The sequence below is a fragment of the Penicillium angulare genome (assembly GCF_028827245.1).
Source record: "Penicillium angulare strain IBT 27051 chromosome Unknown utg000011l_segment0_segment0, whole genome shotgun sequence".
Lineage (NCBI taxonomy): Eukaryota > Fungi > Ascomycota > Eurotiomycetes > Eurotiales > Aspergillaceae > Penicillium > Penicillium angulare.
This window is the reverse complement of record NW_026623170.1, coordinates 778,000-792,191: the sequence shown is the minus strand read 5'-3', so window position 1 is coordinate 792,191 and position 14,192 is coordinate 778,000. Positions and strand designations below refer to the sequence as shown.

The 14,192-nt window shown below is 47.0% G+C and overlaps 7 protein-coding genes across 7 annotated transcripts; 2 read left to right on the top strand and 5 right to left on the bottom strand.

Moving 5' to 3' along the window:
* Positions 1 to 269: 269 nt before the first annotated feature.
* N7478_012454 (MFS general substrate transporter) lies at positions 270 to 728 on the bottom strand (the record flags this gene model as incomplete). Its single annotated transcript, XM_056928668.1, has 1 exon — positions 270 to 728. One exon carries the CDS (start codon positions 726 to 728, stop codon positions 270 to 272), a length of 459 nt encoding a protein of 152 aa, XP_056773226.1.
* Positions 729 to 1,040: 312 nt separating this feature from the next.
* On the bottom strand, positions 1,041 to 2,360 carry N7478_012453 (proteasome regulatory particle lid subunit RPN9; the record flags this gene model as incomplete). The annotated part of the gene is made up of 3 exons (XM_056928667.1): positions 1,041 to 1,682; positions 1,787 to 2,022; positions 2,096 to 2,360. 3 exons carry the CDS (start codon positions 2,358 to 2,360, stop codon positions 1,041 to 1,043), a joined length of 1,143 nt encoding a protein of 380 aa, XP_056773225.1.
* Positions 2,361 to 3,134: 774 nt separating this feature from the next.
* Positions 3,135 to 4,018, top strand: N7478_012452 (class I SAM-dependent methyltransferase; the record flags this gene model as incomplete). The annotated part of the gene is made up of 3 exons (XM_056928666.1): positions 3,135 to 3,172; positions 3,232 to 3,403; positions 3,473 to 4,018. 3 exons carry the CDS (start codon positions 3,135 to 3,137, stop codon positions 4,016 to 4,018), a joined length of 756 nt encoding a protein of 251 aa, XP_056773224.1.
* Positions 4,019 to 4,647: 629 nt separating this feature from the next.
* On the bottom strand, positions 4,648 to 6,403 carry N7478_012451 (FAD-dependent oxidoreductase; the record flags this gene model as incomplete). Its single annotated transcript, XM_056928665.1, has 4 exons — positions 4,648 to 4,954; positions 5,027 to 5,398; positions 5,569 to 6,133; positions 6,196 to 6,403. The coding sequence occupies 4 exons, from the start codon at positions 6,401 to 6,403 to the stop codon at positions 4,648 to 4,650; spliced, it is 1,452 nt and encodes a 483-aa protein (XP_056773223.1).
* A 234-nt stretch (positions 6,404 to 6,637) lies between these two features.
* N7478_012450 (Zn(II)2Cys6 transcription factor) lies at positions 6,638 to 8,678 on the bottom strand (the record flags this gene model as incomplete). The annotated part of the gene is made up of 5 exons (XM_056928664.1): positions 6,638 to 7,248; positions 7,317 to 7,519; positions 7,672 to 8,388; positions 8,453 to 8,530; positions 8,581 to 8,678. The coding sequence occupies 5 exons, from the start codon at positions 8,676 to 8,678 to the stop codon at positions 6,638 to 6,640; spliced, it is 1,707 nt and encodes a 568-aa protein (XP_056773222.1).
* A 1,803-nt stretch (positions 8,679 to 10,481) lies between these two features.
* On the top strand, positions 10,482 to 11,991 carry N7478_012449 (acid protease; the record flags this gene model as incomplete). The annotated part of the gene is made up of 3 exons (XM_056928663.1): positions 10,482 to 11,158; positions 11,213 to 11,528; positions 11,608 to 11,991. 3 exons carry the CDS (start codon positions 10,482 to 10,484, stop codon positions 11,989 to 11,991), a joined length of 1,377 nt encoding a protein of 458 aa, XP_056773221.1.
* A 340-nt stretch (positions 11,992 to 12,331) lies between these two features.
* N7478_012448 (class I SAM-dependent methyltransferase) lies at positions 12,332 to 14,011 on the bottom strand (the record flags this gene model as incomplete). Its single annotated transcript, XM_056928662.1, has 10 exons — positions 12,332 to 12,512; positions 12,573 to 13,188; positions 13,242 to 13,267; positions 13,318 to 13,358; positions 13,410 to 13,482; positions 13,536 to 13,577; positions 13,647 to 13,676; positions 13,738 to 13,794; positions 13,854 to 13,906; positions 13,973 to 14,011. The coding sequence occupies 10 exons, from the start codon at positions 14,009 to 14,011 to the stop codon at positions 12,332 to 12,334; spliced, it is 1,158 nt and encodes a 385-aa protein (XP_056773220.1).
* Between the last annotated feature and the right edge of the window lie 181 nt (positions 14,012 to 14,192).

Genomic DNA, 14,192 nt, shown 5'->3' with positions numbered 1-14,192 from the left:
TTACATTCAGCATGTTTTCATTTTCTCATTTTTTCTACATGCATGTCGGGAGTCCTTAGCCAAATGAGCAAATACACTCGATTGTGAAGTACAGTCTACATTATCATAGAGTACATCCCGAAACAGGTCCACCTACTATGAAAATAATTTCTCTCAATATTCTCATGTATTAGTCTTTCTTAATATCCACCTTCTGAACACTCCTCAGACCCCAAAAACTCACAATAACCCATAGAAACCCCAAGGAACAAATATATCGCCAGCCAGCCTTATACCCGAGCAACAGGTTCTCCATATCGTCCGATTTCGCGGCCTGAGAGGTGATCTGTTGCGCGATCAACGCCGACGTGTCGATCCCCACGCTCTTGCCAATCTGCGATAACATATTGAAGACTCCACCCGCTAGGGCCTGTGTTCTCGATGGAAATGCAGCTGTCATTACCAGAATGGCGATCGTATACATAAGGTCCGCGCTTGAGGGCCATTGTCTGGAAGGGACCCCGCCAATAGTCCGGCCCATCAAGACGGCACAATGTGGCTAGTAACAATGGGGCGATGCCACTCAACAGCCAAGCGACAGGGATCGCAATAGATGGCCGCAGGTGCGGTAGGAATGCGCCAATGGCAATGTTCATCAATAAGCCGCAGATCGGGGCAGGTAGGAAGTATAGAGATGCCGTCAGAGTGGTCTTGCCTAATACATCTTCTGGTTCGAATTCCACTACCATAGGAGACGGTGTGTCTCTGGTGTTTGGCTGCGGAGCCGAAGAGTGCTGGCCCAGGGGAAGGAACAACACCTGTTCTTACGGCGTCAGATCTTAATAAGAGTAAATCACGATATCGATGCTACATGGATGTTCCGGTGTCTCTTGGCGGTGGGGCTAGGGAATCACTCGAAGGGTGGACGATTGCACCATTTCCGAAACATACTGTAATACAAAAGACATGAAAGGACATATATCACTCAGGAATTCAGTTGGCTCATTTATCCGTGGATTTATTATAGTAGATCAAAAGTAGCCAAGACACAGGGAACCCGTCTATGCGGCCCAGACATCCTTGCCTACACCCTCAATCCAGTGTCCCAGCTGATTAACACCAGCATCCCAGTCCTTCAGTCTGTTTCGCATTCCATCGATCTGTTTCATATCCAAGACCTTGGGTTGAACCCAGTGAATCTGCGCCACCTGTGCAACCTGGTCGATTGAGCCACGCAGCAGGCCAAGTGACAAAGCCTTCATGATCAGGTGCTCGATCTCATCAGCTTGAACCTTAGTCTCTGAGGCGATTGCTGAGAAAGCGAGGGAGCGGTCGTGGGGAGGGCGTCGGAAGACCATCTCCGTAAGGGCGGCGAGAGAGATCTTCTGGTACAGGAATACTCGATGCGACTCCAACAACTTGTTCTTGCTGATGTTACCCGCAAGGACGTCGTAGGCAGTCAAATCGCCACGGTTGAAAGCAAAAAGCAGTTCACGGAGCCAGTTATGCGGGGTCTTGGTCAGAGAGTCTAGGATAGGATGCAGTAGAAGCTCGCCGAAGTTGTAAATTGAGTCGGAGACAAGAGCAGCGACGCTCAGATTGTAGGCACGGGAAACACGCTCGGATTCGGGAAGTTCCTCGAGATCAATGCAGGCAAGGTAGAGGAGGGCGTTCTTGTAGAAGGAGGCGAATTCTTCTTTAGACTGTTGAAATATTGTTAGTTCGTTCTATCAAGTGTTTCTTTTCTTCTGGTTGCTGTTTCTTTGCACCATCCAGTCTTGCTCCCCAAGAAATCCGAGTGACGTACGTGATAATAATCTGCGTTTACTTTGTAGAAGGACGCATGCACAACCGTCTCAACTGAGTCAAACGTATCCAAAGTCTTTTGGCAGGAAGCCAAGTCATTCTGTGCTCCCTCCAGATCTGGTAGTCGTAGCTTCACATTGGCAACGTCGGCGAGCGCATACACGTAGGCATCTTTTGATTCGGGCTTGTCAACCTTATCCGCGAGGGATGTGAGGAAAGCCAGTCGTTCTTTGTCATCTGTCATTCCCAGCGAAAGCCATCAGCAAGAATTCAAAATATATCCGAGAGCGTGTATCGACAAATCACTCACCAGCACATTCTGTTGATGCCATCAATCCCAGCGCAACGAACTTGAGCTGGTTGATTCGGTCGGCAAAGCTAAGCACGAAGTTCTTGAAGATTGCTAACCGCTGTGGTGCACTCTCTGGCAAGCGGAAAAACTCCACTAGAGAGTCTGTGAGCTGATGCCATAGCTTTCGCTCCCAGAGGTCTTCGAAGGTGAGGAAGTAGGTTTGCGTCTCGGGGGTGCCATTTGCTTGCTGTTCGGCGAGGAAATCGGGAATCTTGGACTCCATGGCGGAGAAGTATGGTTCTTTACCGATGATACAGGTCAGGAGAAAATGACGATCAAGATGATAATGACACAATGACGGGAGAAAGGGTTAGATGTGGGGAGGGAATGGAGAATGGGAGGGTGATGGGGCGGCGAAGGGAAGCTGTGATGATGTCTTTTTGGCGGCAGCTTGAGGGCGGTGAGAGGGAGCTTCTCTAGATGCATCTACGGATACAAATGGCCTCTACCTTATACTTCCACGGGTACAGAATTTCATCACAATCTTATGTTTTTAGAGAAGGAAACAACATGGGGATTCGGGAACAAAGAAATTAATAAGCTCAGTAAGTTCATAGACCAATGTGTGTACTTCCAATATCTCGTTTCTTTTCTAGATTCAATTTATAAGCGTTTCAGCTAACTTATGATGCTAAGCCAAAGGCAAAACACCATATCATAGATTTCAGCTGATCTTGACCCTGGGAATATCAAGGCGCCCATTTGACTAATCTCAAACATCTCTCCGAAAGAGCTCGTATGTTTCCTTGGACACTTCTATGCTCAGCCACTCAATTTTTAGGCCCCAAAATGATATCCGCTATGACTCCATTTAGAGTGCAAGAAGTATCCGAGATGTCTCCGAGCCCAGATATTTAAGGACATAAAAGCACCAGATGATGCTAGCCAAATGTCCTCCAACTTCAACATATTCTCAATCATTTCAATCCTCTCAGCCATTTTAATTTGGAACACAACCGAGTTTTCTCTTGAAAACCAAGTATTTCCAACAGTCAACATGACGGACTTCACTGAGGCTAATCGCCAGTACTTCGAGTAAGAGATATCGAGACACAGTACTGATGCTCAGAAAAGCTAACTTGCCTTTCTTCTAGTAAGATGGCCACTACCTATGAAGAGAAGTTTGCCCAGGGCGTAAAAGTTGTGGCTGAGCAGACTTCGCAGCATCGGCTGTGGATAAGTGATCGATGGACAGACACGATCACCAACCCCGATGAGAAAGTCCGGATGCTCGAGTATGCCTGTGGACCTGGTGTCATTTCGATGGTACGTGGTATCTCGGGTTCCCCCCACCTTAGATGGATGACAGAGCTGATAAGATCTCAAATTCAACAGGCCCTCGCGCCCTTCCTGTCCGAAATTATCGGCATAGATGTTGCCGACAAAATGGTGGAAGCATTTAATCGCAACGCCGCTACGCTTGAGTTGTCTGATAAAATGATCGGACATGTAGCTGACCTTCTTGGGGACAATGTCCCAGGTGAGTTTACCAAGTCGCCGTACGTGGACATGGATATTGTGGCAGTCAGCATGGCTCTACATCACTTTGAGCATCCCGACGTCGCTCTACAGCGACTTGGCCAGCGAGTGAAAAGTGGTGGCACACTCTTCATCATTGACTTGGTTCCGCAACCAGGCCATGCTCACGATCATGGCCATGGCCACGATCACGGCCACGGGGCATCCAAACATGAGTTTGGCGATGCAGCCCACACAATCAGTACGCAGGGATTCTCTGAAGAGACTATGCGGAATCTGTTCCAACAAGCTGGATTCGATGTTGGCTTCAAGTATGAGGCAATCAGCGAGCCATTGGTGTTCAAAATGGACGGGAAGAGTCACTCGAAGAGTATCTTTTTTGCACGGGCTCAACGAGCGTGACATTCAAAGTTGTGATTTGACTAGTAATCTTCTTATTGTACTTAGGAGATGCGTGCTTAGCTCCAGTTGCGGCCTGAATAAATATATATGGATGTCAAAATGGATAAGTTAGACATTTACCCCCTTGAACCGAAGTTCTTCAACAATGCATCACATATACGAAGAACTAAACTAGGGGGCGTTTCCGTGGCTATCCTACTCCTATCTTCCATGGCCCAGATATATCCACTCCTCCTTCTATATTCTTCAACTTGTCTATACCCATGTACTTTCTATAGGGCTTTATTTCTGGCACCTTTAGCTACCTATATTCCTAGCGACTACTGATCGGCTTAATACTACTGCCAGTGATACTTTTCACGGTCTTACAGTTAGGCCATACCTGGGACCAGTATCTTGTTAGAATAAGCAATAATAAAACTGGCTCTCGGTGAAGTCGCGCGAAGTGCAGCTCCCGAAGGCCTCTCAGTTGTATTTAGAAAAGTGAGGTATCTGCTGACACAAAGATTCAAGGCATTTCAAGTTTACGATGGAATAGGATCGATCAAACTATGTAATGGTATTATCCCTTCTATCTATGGCGACCTCTCCAAGGTGACTGGAAGGACTGTCATCGTTCATATTTCTTGTTACTCCCAGTCCCCTTCTAGGACAATCTCCTTGCCCATCTTTCGAGCTTCCAATATACCATCAATGGTCCAGGGCTGATACTCATAGCCAGGAGGAATGTTTGTATTTGAAAATGCGCGCGCATCAGTCAGAAATGCCAGCGCGTTGTCATAATTGTCGATCGCATACTGTTCTGGGTTATGATTCCAGATCCATGCGCCGAGTAATCCCACAGGCTTCGCTTGCGAAGATTGAGCGTTGGCAGAGAGATGACGCACTTCATGATTCAGAACACCTAGAAGTTGGAGGCAGTGAACACGTTCGACCCTGTTCCCCACAAGAGATAGCAATTAGAAAGTCCGCTCTATTTGGTAGTTCATCGAGGCATGGGTGACTAACCTGAGCTTGCTGTGAACACGAGTCGCCCATTGAACATTATCTTTGCCTCCTAACTGCAAGCATGCTGCCAATGAGACCGCATCCTCCATTCCTTGCGTGGCACCATTGCCAGACGAAGGGAAAAAAGTATGTGCTGCATCCCCGATTTGGATTACCCGTCCGCCCGGCGATGCCCAGGAAGGCTGGGGCTCGCGCCACACGAGTTTGTAGTCATGGATTCGATCTTTTGGTGTTTCTTTGATTAGGCGATTAGCATAATCGGGCCACCCTTCGATAGTAGCCGTTGTCTGGAGAACGGTATCTGGATCAACTAAATTAGACCAAGACTCGGCGCTATGTCCATGGTTCTTGAGGTCGATATCAATGTACATCCTTTCACAAGAGCGGTTCGGGTTGATTCAAATTTACCGGATACGTAAGAAACCATGATATTTCATCAGTAGTTCTTGCAAAAACCGAATGTACACCATCCCTGTCAAGGAGTTAGTTCAACAGATAAAATATTGATTAGATCCCCATCGAATTAAAAGCTTGAAACCTACCCCATCCATAGCTGCGCAGATGCAATTCCGTTCTCCATGAGGGGGAACTTTTCGTCGAGCATAGGATATGTACGAGTCTCATCAAGTGGATATGCGGCTCTGTAAATGGAAAACCCCGTTGGACGTGCTCGGACCTCCTGGCCTAGTACTACACGAGACGATTTGCTACCAACACCGTCGGCGGCGACAACCACATCGGCCTCAAGCTTCTCACCGCTGTCCAGAATAACCCCAGCTTTGCCAGAGAAACTATCCTCGTGATAATCGACAACCCGCTTTCCATATTCCACCGCAATTCCGACACGGGCGAGTTGATCGGATAGCATCTGATGCATCTTTGGACGGCTGTGTCTGTATACTGTGGGGGTTTCCTTGTTGCTAGAGCTTTCGCTGTTATGAGCCTTGGATGGGTTCAATTGAAAAGGCACAGCCTCTTTAATCATTTCTCCGGTGATTTTATGCCACGAGAGCCAAGACTCGTAAGAGATGCGTTCGTTCTCCTTTGACATTTCTGGCCATTTCTCGAGGACCAGGAGTCCACTTGGGCCAATAGTAAAGCCATCACCTGCATTCAGGTGAGTTAGGAAAAAACTGTAATATATTTCTTTGGATTATTTTTTATTATACCTGATAACAGTCGGGATGGACTTCTTTCGACAATTCGCACGTTATGGCCTTTGCGCCAGCATTCTAGAGCTGCCAGTAGGCCAGCGACACCCCCACCGGCAATCAGAACGGATATTCCGGACAAAGGAAATCTATCAGGGAGCTTTTCACAAGAAGCTTGAGTGGGCGACGGGTGAGCCGTGGTCTCGGGGTTCGAGTAAGGCAACATAGTGAGGGGATTTGAAGAACGAGATAACAAAACTCCACACGGATCAAGAGAGGGAAGACTCTGAAGAAGAAAGTTGATGCATTGTGAGATCCAGAGAATTGATCTCGCTTTATATGTGCCTGTCTTTGGGGCGGAGCTCTGAGTTTTCAGTATGTAGTACATCGTAGCCATGAATCGGAGGAACGGAGTCGGGCCCGACGGGGCGCAATAGGAACTGGTCGGGACCCGACCACATCAAGAATAGTCCATAGGAATAAATGCAGTCGGCATTTCGCCGTAATTTCCATACGGAAAATATGCATCAATTGGCATGTCCATTAAAAAGCTCAAATCTGGCGGGTCTTGCGGTATTTGCAAATTGGCCTTCGCCTGAGCCTCCTGCCTCTTTCGATGCACCTCTTTAATAAATGACATTCTAATCACTAGCCTTTTAAGGATCTCAGGCCGCTCATCTGAAGAACGGATAGTTGGATATTCTTTCAAGAAGATAACATAGGCGTCGTTCAACTTTTGCGTCGTTAATTCAGCCAGTTGATTGATGTTGATGCTTCCTCGAGCATAGGCTTGATCCCAGCCGATACTTTCACCTTGAAAAAGGGCCATGCGGGACAATGTGATCAGTGCTTGACCAAATTGACACCAGAACGTGAACGGAAAGAAAAGAAGATAGCCCGGTGGCAGGGGATGGAGATCACGAAAGAAGGACTTCGCTGATTCCAAGCAGCGGAAGAGAAGATCTAATCTGGTCGTTGAATAGTCTCCATACTGAGGGTCTGAGACTTCTTCATTCAATGCTATCCGATAGAGAATAATCTCAATTGTGTTATAGTGAAAAGACAAGAAAACTACAGTATTAAAATTAGTGACATTCATCATTTGAAAGTTCCTGGACAGGAATATGTTGATAGCTTACTTGAATATGGAAGCTCACTTGAGAAGGAGTTTTTGAGCTGCTGAAGCTCTGCTTCGTAAGACCGTATTGTTAGTCCTAATGGCGCAGAGATACTAGTAAAAGATTCGAATTCGTTGAGAGACATAGCACGGGAGACCTTGTCGGCTAGCTGCATCACTCGGACCAGTTGGACGAGATAGGGGTCAGTAGAAAACTCTGAAGCTCTGAGAAGCTCTTCACAGCATTCGTGAGTATATTTGGTGAAGCGCATTGCGCCAACATTTCTTACACACGAGGCCAACCTGAGAGCGCGGCCAGTTAGCTATAGAATCACAATTGTCCTGAAAGAGTAAGGGAGGTGTATAGATGTACGTACATTACGGTGACGTAGTAGCATCCTAAATAAGCCCGACGCTCTTCTAAAGTACGAGGGGGGATCTGATTTGGTAGAAAGTCGGTGCCTCGAAAGTAAGATAATGGTCGATCCATACTTTTCAAAGCTGATAATCCTTGGTTTAGGTTGAGACTGACGACTTGCGCCACGGCCAGCTGTAGGATTACATCAAGCTGCCCACTTAGCTGAGCCTGAACTTGATGCTCACCGTCGATGTTTGTCGAACAGAGCGGATCTGCCGATCGTGGGCTATTTGGTGGCATGCGAGGAACCGAAATGAACCAAGCCAGATGAATAAGGAGACCCTGCAAAAGATCCATATTATGTTGACCCTCGGACACTATATGTTCTGCGACATATTGCTTTATTACTTTCACAATGTTACGTTGGCGTGCCGAGTCGTGACAGGCGACCATGGTGATATTCAAATAGAGGAATGGCTTCTCTCGACGTAGTTGTTCCGCAGTGAGATTCGGGGGTATCGCAATGAATGGAAATAAGGGAGTCATCCTGTTTCTGAATACATCTATGAAAGCTTCGCCTTCTTGATGACTCGGCACATTGCTGTCATCATGGTTTATCGAAGATGATGGGTCTGGCGAGTGGCTGGGGTTAGATTGGGGATCCTTGCTGGATCGTTCCGATGCTGCAAGCAGTGCGACCATGCGGTCCAGTTTCGCTTCCAATGCACTGACTTCACTTTATATACAATCAACATTGACCCAATGGATACTGATGCGACCATGAAACATGCAAGACTTACATGTTAGTTTTGTTGCCCTTTTGGCGACGATGGGATCCTGGTGCCTGGTCGCTGCAATCCTTATTCAATCGGTGACACCTACAGACTATTAGTTGATATAAAGTGCAGCCCGATTAGGCAATACTGACCTTTTGCAAATACCATCTGACTGTGGCTCGCATCGGACCTTCGCCTTGGCACAGGTTCTACATGCCTTGGGCATGCGGGCTCCACTAAGGTCCTCCATTGACGAGCGGAGCACGGTAGAGTCTGATCCCCACCAGCGTTTGAGTTACAAGTGGGAAGGATCGTAGTCCGGGGCAATAGAAATCGAAAGAGGCGTAGGATTATCAAGACGGACTGTAATCCGATTGGGCCTAAGTCATTACTGATGCCAATCCTCAAGTTAGGTTGAAGGTGGGAAAAGGAAAGCGAGCGGGAACGGAGATCCGTTTTCCCACTCCCGTACCGCCCCCACGGCCCCCATATCACTACTGATCTCCTCAGTGCATTCGATTAGGGACGCATGTATTTCCGCAACTTGGCTCAGGACTTTTTTTTCCCGAAGAGATCGTGTCGGGAAGTGATCAGACCACGAAAGCTGACTACCTGAAATTCATGTTAATGCAATGAAGGGGTGTCCGACGGTATTATCGAAAGTAAGACTGCAGCCCCGGAGCTTCACAGCCCACCTGAAACCTTTTATTTCAAGTTCTTTAAGAACGCGCGCCTCGGACTCAACAATATGAATGTCAACGTCTTGTGAAGCATGACGGACGAAAAGTGGCACTCGTACAGCCCAGCTCTCGCCGTCCACAAAATCTGCCTTGAAAATTCGGCATTGGCCACCATCAAACTGCTTGGTGATGGTGGGAACCTCCTTATCGGTTCGAAGTTGAGAGATGGCGAAAGGAATCCTCTTTTCGTAGAAATATTGCTGCTGAATGACCTAATTGAGGATATGATCGGCCTAGAGTAACATAATTATCTCTGACGACTCGAATACTTTTGCTGATTTGCCGGTGATTCCTTTCGGTTGGGGCTCGCGGTGATTAGACCCCAGGAGATTAGTATATGTAATGATACTAATCGAGGGTCAAGTTCAAGTTTATTAAATCTTCTGATCTTTGAGGTAATAATGACCGGTCGGCCACTGCTAAGCGAATATGACAATGTATTATTTTGCGCTCGACCGCCGTATAGTGTAGCTACATTGAGGCGCTCGTACTGGGCGTGTGTTTGTCTAATTTGCCAGCTCTCTGATCAGACCAATCAGAGATTGAATGAGTGGTAGAGCTTTCAATGTTGAAATGCGTCCATACCAGGTTGATTGGAGGAACGTTCGGGACTCTCCCTTATCATTCACAGACGCGCGTAATCCACTAAATCACACTAGCCGAACAACGAATTCCCTGTTTACCAATAGCGAGATAAAACTGAAAGCTGCAATTTCCCCGGAACTTATGCAATCCACCCTGAATGTAACCCTGAAAGCTTGTCAGACAAGGTTGTTTTGTAACAAGATCCCCCCCCCCCCCCCCCCTGACTATCCCATGTATACTACATTAACTGCATAAAAGTATGCAACTCTTAACAAAGCCAAATATACAAAGGCGATTGTTCTTGTCACTATAATTATTTGAAAGTCTTGGTCAGAGAAAACAACAATTTTACTATGCAGATACTCCAATCTTAAGCGAGGACGCTATTGCGGAGTTCCGTCGGGACTGATGCAGAGGGCAATCATAGGACCTACACTAAGCGTACTAGTTTAATGACTCCAACAACTTCAGTACCCGGAAGTAAATCTCATTGGCAAACGAGGATCTAATCATATCTACAATTCCAAGCCATATATACGATACTGGATTCTGCAGAAAGGAAAAAGCGCCACATTTGATGCAATATCCTTAGGGATTGCAAAAACCCCGCGCGAGTTCTCCGTGAAGAACAAGTGCGCTGTAGTATTTAAAAAGTCTCCCCACGCCGATAGAATTGAATCAAAATTGACTTTCATTATTCTCAACTTCGTTCAATTGTCTCCTATAAAATGTTATTTGCTGTGAGTGCTGTGGTACTCAACCTTCTGGCCGCAACGGCAGATGCTGCCCCTGCCCATCGTCAGGCTAGACACACTGTGGAGGGCCGCAGTGCTGGCATGAACATCAGAACATGGAAACCCACTACATCCGTTTATTCTCGGACTTCTTCTGCCAAGTCATCTCAATCTTTGAGCTTGAATAAGCTCAACACAACTCGCGCAAACCCTCGTAGCGCAGCCTACCTTAAGGGCTTGACTGGCAAAGGATCACACAAACGTTCCGGCACCAGCGGTCTTACCTCTCTGTTTGAAGGCGAAGAATATGCCACTTCAATTACGTTTGGTACTCAAACTTTTGATGTCATTGTTGATACGGGATCCAGCGATACGTGGGTAGTCGAAACGGGATTTGAGTGTCTGGATCTTGCAACCGGAAACAAGACAACCGAGTCAGAGTGTGCATTCGGCTCTAGCACCTATACCGTGGATAAATCATTCAAGGAAATCAGCGGAGAAGAATTCAGTATTGAGTATGGAGACGGTGAGTACTTATACGGATATATGGGTAAGGAGTCGGTCACGCTGGCCGGTATCATGGTCGAGCAAGAGGTGGCCATTGTCAATCAAGCCGCCTGGGAAGGAGATGGAACCACATCTGGACTAACTGGATTGGCATACCCTGCTCTGTAAACAATATTATGAATCCTTTCAATACCGCACTCTCACTGACAATTTTACAGAACCAGTGCTTATTCCGACAGCACCGATGACCAGGAAGAATACAACCCGATCTTCACTACCATGTACAAGGAGGGCTTGATTGATTCTTATTTCAGTCTCGCAATTCTTCGGGATATCTCGGGCGCTGCTGGTTACCTAACTCTTGGTGGCCTTCCTCCCATCGATTTCGAGGAGACCTTTACTAGCACTGATATCCTCGTCACTTCAATCGATGGATACGCAGACTCATACGACTTTTACACGATCAACATCGATGCCGTGACATTGAATGGCAAGGCTGTTTCTAGCTCAGGAGGCTCAGATATTCAATATATTGTAGGTCATTTTTAACCGTGCTAGCCATGGACCGATGAACTTTGATATGAGGAAAACTTGAATATACTAACAACGTTAGGTTGACTCGGGCACGACTCTGAATTACTACCCAACCAGCATTGCGAACGCTGTGAATGCAGCATTTGACCCACCAGCTACTTATAGCGATGACGAAGGTGCCTATATCGTTGATTGTAATGCAACTGCTCCTACCCACGGCATTACCATTAGTGGCACCACATTCAAAATCAACCCATTGGACATGATTCTGTATGCAGGCACAGATGATGAAGGCAACGATGTTTGTATTTCAGGGATCGATGATGGTGGAGATGATGCTTCGGAGGACGTGTATATTCTGGGCGATACTTTCCAGAAGAATGTCGTAACAGTTTTCGATGTCGGTGCAGGCGAATTGAAGTTCGCACCTCACGAGGATTATACTTCCAACGACACCTACTAGTGAAGCAAGCACATTCAAGTTTTCAAGCACTCAAACGGTGCTATGAGAAAATTTCTTTTGGCAATGGTATATGATTTGATAAATATTAAACCTCATTCGAGTCCATCGTATAGTTAGAAGATATGAGGAAAGGGAAGCATTCGTAACTGGCAACAGGATTTGTACAGGATATTTGATAGACACTTCGAATCATTTACCTTGGTGCATTCAATTTAGCAGTCGCTGCTTAGACTTTAGCACTTTCATGAATTGTGGTTGAAAAATTGACATTCATTCCACGTCGCTTGTATGATGTAGTCAATTTGTTTCTGTTGAACCCCAAACCTCAGCGTCCACAAGGTTATTGTCTGCGAGTTGATGATGTCGATGTCGGTGGTGATAGAGGCGAGAGAGGCTCTCTTTTGCTTCCTTTGAATCCCTGAGCTTCCTTTGCTTCTTTAGCTTCTTGAGCCTCCTTATCTTCTTTGGCATTCTTGGCAGCCACCTCCTCCAGTGTTGGCTTGCGACCCCAGATACGACGCCTAGATGAAGGTCAGCATATTTACTTCGGTAGACCCTGACGTTTTCCTTCTTCAACTTACGCAAAAATATAACCATGGTAATTGGGGTTTTGCAAGTCACTCCGGGCCTTCGCGACATAGACCTGAACTTCCTCCCTACTCCACGGTTCGGGCATGCCGTACTTCGTAAGCAGAAACATTGCCCATCCATCCACACCAGTCCTCCACATGTGATAGCTTAGACGTCCCGACTCCTTGAGAACAGGATCTCGTGGCCATGGCCCAATAGGCCACTTGTATACCTTCTCATGAAGATCAACGAATCCAGCCTTCGCAATCTCTTGGCCCATAGTATCAAGTGTTTCCAGTGGCTTTCCGGCGTTGTTGGCAGCGGCGCAAATATTTTTACCCCATTGACCAAGGATGCTGTCCTTGGGCAGACTGCCATCATCGCAGTGAACCGTACATCCACCCTCTAGTTGCTCGAACCAGCCACCGGGCTCCAGATTGTCATAGCACTGTTTATAAACCCCGTCCCATTCCTGGGCAGAGAAAGCACCCAGCATCAGGCGCATGTGGATGAAATCAAATGGCTCACGCCAAGTCCATTCTTGGAGAACATCATCCACTTCTAGGATACAGTTAGGGGGCATCCAAGTGACTGGAGGAGGGTAGAGATCAACTCCGTAGACCGTGGCTATTTTCGGTTAGCAATTGATCTGATCTATAGTTCTCAAGGGGGATGAATACAATTTGGGAACATGTCTGCCGTATCACTGCAGGTTGCATTAGTGATGCCCATGAATATGCGAAGAGTTGAACTTACACAGCCCAGCTTCCTTGACCGGTTCCAATGTCAAGGACGCGCTATCGGGATTGTTAGTTTAGAGAATTTGATTTGCCGAATTATAATTTTACCTTTGGATCTTTTACTGGTGCGCGGAAAAGGGGATTCGGAGCATCAGAGTCCGTAACCAAACACACTAAATGACTGGATGAGGTGAGTATAGAGACTTTCAGGATGGAAAAAGACGTTAAAATCACCCTGCTTCCAAAGTTTCGAATTGTTGCTCATCAGATGGGCCCCTAATTTAGTGAGTATCACTGTCCCGTTGTCCATGGCTTTTCTGTATGCCTGTGGATCTCCTCACATACCAGTATTCGCCTTCTCTGATAGTCTGGTATCTATATGGGGCCAAAACTTATTAGTTTATCGAAGATCAGCGGAACCTGCATGGATCCATACCGGCGCCCATTTTCCATCACTCCGCGATAGATCGATGAGGCCAAGGAGGTGGTCTCTCTGCAAAATCAGTCTTAGCCATGCTCCCCCGCGAGAATAAGTCTCTGGGCATTTCTTACGACTGGTTATCGTCGACTCCATATGCGGCATTGAGCGCGTAGAGATCAGGATCCTAGAAATACGCGTGATAAGCCGACTGTTCCCCTTATGGCGGGTTGTGGACCGGTCGCGCACTCACAACCGCAATTTGTTTTTCTTTTTCTTTTTCCTGCGACATGGCTGGAGATTTCGCGACGGATTGCTGCTAATTTTCCCAAGGTGGCTGAAACAACCAAACAGAGTAGAAAAGATCCCTGTCGCTGGATCACCGTTAAGGGGAAAGTCTCTGACAAGGACGTGAGCGGGGTCTCCGGGTTTAATGGTGCAAAGAGCGGCGGGGAAGACAGGTGGGGACTTCG